The 4,913-nt window shown below is 64.3% G+C and overlaps 1 protein-coding gene across 1 annotated transcript in view; it reads left to right on the top strand.

The window, feature by feature from the left end:
- Window positions 1–4,913, top strand: part of DISP3 (dispatched RND transporter family member 3) — a 154,221-nt gene that overhangs the window by 28,196 nt on the left and 121,112 nt on the right. Inside the window, exons 13-17 of the mRNA XM_045299199.1 lie at window positions 322–480; window positions 1,094–1,239; window positions 3,072–3,231; window positions 3,559–3,672; window positions 3,966–4,132. Of these exons, the coding sequence (XP_045155134.1) occupies window positions 322–480; window positions 1,094–1,239; window positions 3,072–3,231; window positions 3,559–3,672; window positions 3,966–4,132 (746 nt within the window). The remainder of the gene's footprint in view (window positions 1–321; window positions 481–1,093; window positions 1,240–3,071; window positions 3,232–3,558; window positions 3,673–3,965; window positions 4,133–4,913) is intronic.

Here is a 4,913-nt window from a genome sequence, read left to right as displayed (position 1 = left end):
GTTGTGGGAAGGACTGTTGTGTGCCAGTCACTGCTGCCTTGGGGAGCAGCGTCGAGCTGGGCCTATGGGATTCTAGATGTGGACTATTTATGGGGGCAAGCCAGAAGAGGGGGCAGTGAGACAAGGGACTGCCAGGTGGGGTGGGGGAGCAGAGTGAGTCGAGTGGGGCTGGGGGCCCCTGTGCGGGGTGGGCAGTGATAGAAGCAGAAGTCAGTTGGAGCAGGGAGAGGGCACTTGGGGAAGAGTGGGCCCCTGACCCGAAGGTGTCAGTTGTGAGGGCCTCCTGGGAGGTGGGCTGGGCGGAGGCCCCATCTCACTGAGCGGCCACTCCGCCTTGTGTCTCCTTGGGAAAGGGCAGCGTCATCTACGACGGCAGCTTTGACCTCTTCAAAGAAATCGGGCACCTGTGTCGCCTCTGCAAGGCCATCGGGGGGAACTCGGAGCTGGTGAAGCCCGGTGGGGCTCAGTGCCTGCCCTCAGGTGTGCCGGGCCGGGCGTCCACACGCACGGGGTCTGACGCGTGTCTTGGAGGTCGGGGCCGCTAGTCAGGTGCTTTTCAGAAGGGAGACTCCTGTTAGAGGCGGAGTGGGCGGCGGGGGGACCTGCGCCTTCCGGCTGCAGGCAGAGCTTTTCCAAAAGGCGGACAGTCCTCCTGCAGGAGCCCTGGCGGTTCAGTCGTGGGCGCCCATCTGGAGGTGGGCAGTTGCAACCCACCAACTCTCTGTGGAAGTTAGACGGGGCTGCCTGTTTCCCTCTGAGGGCCCCGGAGAGCCACTCTGCTCTGCCCTGGAGAGCGGCTGTGAGTCAGCGTGGCCTCCATGGCCAGCGCTCAGCCTCTTCTGAGAAGGCGCAGGATGTCACCTCCACCCCCGGGACCCCCGGGCTCAGCAGGGTGCCCAGTGCCAGTGCCAGACTTAACTCGTTGGTAAATCTGAGAGGTGAGGTCACACACCTCCCCACTCAGAAACAGATGTCACTGGGTGGGGTCAGGGCCTTCCTCAGCTCTAGGGTCTGCCCTCCTGCCCCTCCGCACCACCTGCGCCCTCGCCCCAGGCCACAGCCTCCTCTCTCACCCCTTTCCCCTCTCCCGCAGGCTACAGCATCTCCTCCTTCCTGCAGATGTTGCATCCTGAATGCAAGGAGCTGCCCGAGCCCAACCTGCTCCCCGGGCAGCTGTCCCACGGGGCCGTGGGCGTCAAGGAGGGCCGCGTGCAGTGGATCTCCATGGCCTTCGAGTCGGTGAGCCCAGGCAGCCTGGCTAGGTGGTGGTGGTGGGGGGGGGGGCGTGCTTCGGAGTCCACTCAGGCATTCTCCAGCCCCATGTTAAAGGAGCTGCCCCCTCCTCCCCCTGAGTGGGATGGTGAGGCCCAGAGGGCAGACGTGCGTGACTGCCCACAGTCAAGCTCCCCACAGCTAGTGCGTGCCAGCACCAAGTGCTGGCCTGCTGTCTGACTGGAGCTTCACCCCTCCAGCCGCCCAGACGGCCTTCCAGCTCCTGCTACCCGTCCCGCCCACCCTCGTTTTCCAGGGCCGCCTGGAAGGAAGGCCAGGGCCAGATCTCCCATCAGATCTCGGCCTGTGGCCTCCTTGCTTGTTGGCAGACTTGGTGACTATTGTTTTCTTGGCCGTGGGCCAACCATCTCTCTCCATCACTTGGAGGGATTTGCTTTAGGACTCCCCCTCCCCTCTCTCAGGTGACATGAGGAAACTCCCCAGAGGATTCCCCCCACTGGTCCCAAGGCCAGGGATTCCACACGTGTTTGCAGGAGACACAGTTCAGTCCACAGCACCCCCAGCCACAGGGCTCACGGCATCGTCGCCTCCGGGCTCTATGGGCAGCAGGGCCTGGGGATGGGGAAGCTAGGACATGGCCTGTCACCCTGGGAGCCCGACCTCGGCGTCCCTAGAAAACTCCATGGAAGGCAAGCATCTGGCCACCCTCCACATCCCACTCTGCCACTTCTGGACTCCCCCTGGGTGCTGCCACCCACTGGCCCCAGGCTTTAGCCTCTGTGGAGCCTCTGGTCCTGTTCACTTGCTCCGTGATGTTGGGCAGGGCCACTCACCGGGGCTGGTGGCCATGTGGCCCTCAGGTGCCCTGGGGCAGTGCACTCAGCCCCCTGGCCTCAACTTCCTCGCCCATAGCCAGCCCCAGCTGCCACCATGTTAACTGGCACTTCAGAACTAGATCGCCAGGCCTTTCTGCTGAGGCACCTCTGGGTGGGCTCAAACCTCCAACCTTTGGGTTAGCGACCGCGTGCAGTCACCGTTTGCACCAGCCTGGGACTCCTCTTCAGAACCACTCGACAGAAGCTGGCTTCCTCCTCTTCAAGATGGGGTTCGAGTTCCCGCCTCCCCGTGGTGGTGGTGGCAAGAACAGCAGGATATGGGTAATGAGAAGGTCCCAGGCCGTCTTCCTTGCCACCACCTGTACCATTTATTGCACAAGCCACAAAGCCACTGACCACCAGAGCAGCAGGTCCGAGAGAGTCCTCCTTCATCCCTCAGTGAGCCACTTCCAAAGTGCCCCCCATCTGCGCAACACACACACACACACACACACACACACACACACTGTAGAACCGGATATGCACAAGAAGAGAGAGAAGCTCAGAGCAGAGGCCGTACCTGCTCCTGTGACTCACCAGTCCCTGGACACCCCCTCCAGGGCAGAAATAGCTGGCTTCCTGCCACCATCCCATGTGATGTGCAGGGGGGCCACTAAGAGAGAGCCCAGAGGAGGCCGGGCCATCTTGGGATATCAAAGAGGGCCTCCTGGAGGAACAGGAGCACTGGCCGGGGAGCTGCATGCGCAGAAGGGTTGTGTCCCAGAGACTTGTGGTAACTAAACATGGCTCCCTGGGGAAGTGGCAGGTGTGCCTGGCTGGAGGGGCCGTGCGCCTCCCAATGGGTGGGCCGTGACTGTTCATCACAGCCTATACAGAATGCCCTGTTTGCAGGCGGCTGAGCGCCAGGCTGAGGGGCCCCAGAGCAAATCGGCCATCGTGGATGGGTGGGCGGGGCCCAGGCCCTCCCCCAGCCCCGCTCACCGGCCCCTCTCTCCCCCACAGACCACGTACAAGGGCAAGTCCTCCTTCCAGACCTACTCGGACTACCTGCGCTGGGAGAGCTTCCTGCAGCAGCAGCTGCAGCGCTTCCCCGAGGACTCGGCCCTGCGGCACGGCTTCCAGACCTGCGAGCACTGGAAGCAGATCTTCATGGAGATCATCGGTGAGTGGCCGGCCCCTGCCCCGGTGCCGAACCTCAGCCTCAGCCCGGCCCCCAGCCACAGACAGAGGCTGGAGGGGGCCGTTGCCTGTTCTGGGCTGGGCTGTGGCCGCCGACAGAGGCTCGCTTCCTGGGCCAGGCACTGAGGGCATCACCCAGGCCAGCACTACGAGGCCCGGGGGCGGCACTGCTCTTCCCACTTTGCAGAGGATGGCATGGAAGCCCAGAGAGGCCAGGGGCTTTCCCAGAGCAGCACAGCGTGTTGTGACTGGGCCCACCTGGGCGAGGGGGCAGGGAGCAGCCCAGCTGAGGCCCCTCCTCCCGCCCCAGGCGTGCAGAGCGCCCTGTACGGCCTGCTGCTCTCCCTGCTCATCTGCGTGGCTGCCGTCGCCGTCTTCACCACCCACATCCTGCTGCTGCTGCCCGTGCTCCTGAGCATCTTGGGTAGGTGGGGCAGGCCTCCCAGGTGACCTCGGCTCAGCAAGCTTCCAGAACCCCCTCAGCGCAGCCTCCCCGGCCCCCACCCTGGCCAGAGAGACCCTCTGCTTGCTGGGGCCCCTCCCAGGCGGCCCACGAGCTGCCTGCTCCTCCTTCCCTCAAACCCTGGCCCTCCTGGTCCTTCCTGTCCCCCGAAGTGGGAGCGCTAGCCTTGGCCTTATGCTCCCCAGGGCCCTCCAGGCCTGTGTTGAGGGGAGGGGGTGCCCGAACTGCTGCACCACCTCCCCGCTGCCCTGCAGGCATCGTCTGCCTCGTGGTGACCATCATGTACTGGAGCGGCTGGGAGATGGGGGCCGTGGAAGCCATCTCCCTCTCCATCCTGGTGGGCTCTTCCGTGGACTACTGCGTCCACCTGGTCGAAGGCTATCTGCTGGCTGGCGAGAACCTGCCCCCGCACCAGGCTGAGGTGAGCGTGCTGCCTGCCCTCCCTGCCCCAGCAAGGCTGGCCACCCCAGGAGCCCACTCCCAAACAGAGAGTTCTCACTCATTCAGGTCCACTCAAGTGGGTCTACTCCCCCTCTTCCCGCCCCCGGGTCCTCGAGAGAGCGGATGGCCACAGGGGGTTCTCTGCTCCCCGTCCCCATGTTGGTGCCCACCCTCCAGGCCAACCTGGGGGATGGCTGTCCCTGTCCTGACTGACCTTGGCGCTGGTCTCAGGGCGACCCCACAGGCTCGGCACAGAACCACCCCATGAGGTTTTCAAGCATGCAGCCCACTGGGCCCGCTCATAGGCGCCTGGGTGGGGGGCGTTAAACCACCAACCTTAAGTCTGGGAACCCAGTACTCCACCACCCGAGCCCCCCAGAGGCCTCTCTGGGCACGGGCCGGGCCTCTGCTCCGTGCCCTGACCCATTCGAGGAGGTCCCCACGGGCTGCTGTTTCCCAGCTTGGAGTTGTGTGTAAGTGCATAAAACTTAGATCAGCACGTAACTGCGCTCAGTCCAAGCATCTGACACCGCCCAGGGGGTGGGTGTGTGGTGTGGACCAGTGAGGCCACACCTGCAGCCTCCGCCATCCTGCGTTCACAGCAAGGTGGGACTGGCCCCTTCCGGGCACAGTGGTGTGGACCATATCACCTTCTCGCCGACCCTCAGCTGCAGCTAGCGGAGGCTGGGGCAGGGGCCCCCTCACAGGGGTTTTCCCAGGGTGCACGCACAGTCATCCAGCTCCGTCCTCTCCCACCCGCC

Source organism: Echinops telfairi, unplaced genomic scaffold (assembly GCF_000313985.2).
Source record: "Echinops telfairi isolate 266 unplaced genomic scaffold, ASM31398v2 ScPeMD7_7457;HRSCAF=8495, whole genome shotgun sequence".
NCBI lineage: Eukaryota > Metazoa > Chordata > Mammalia > Afrosoricida > Tenrecidae > Echinops > Echinops telfairi.
Note: the sequence above shows the minus strand (reverse complement) of the source record. Positions and strands in the feature narration are given on the sequence as shown.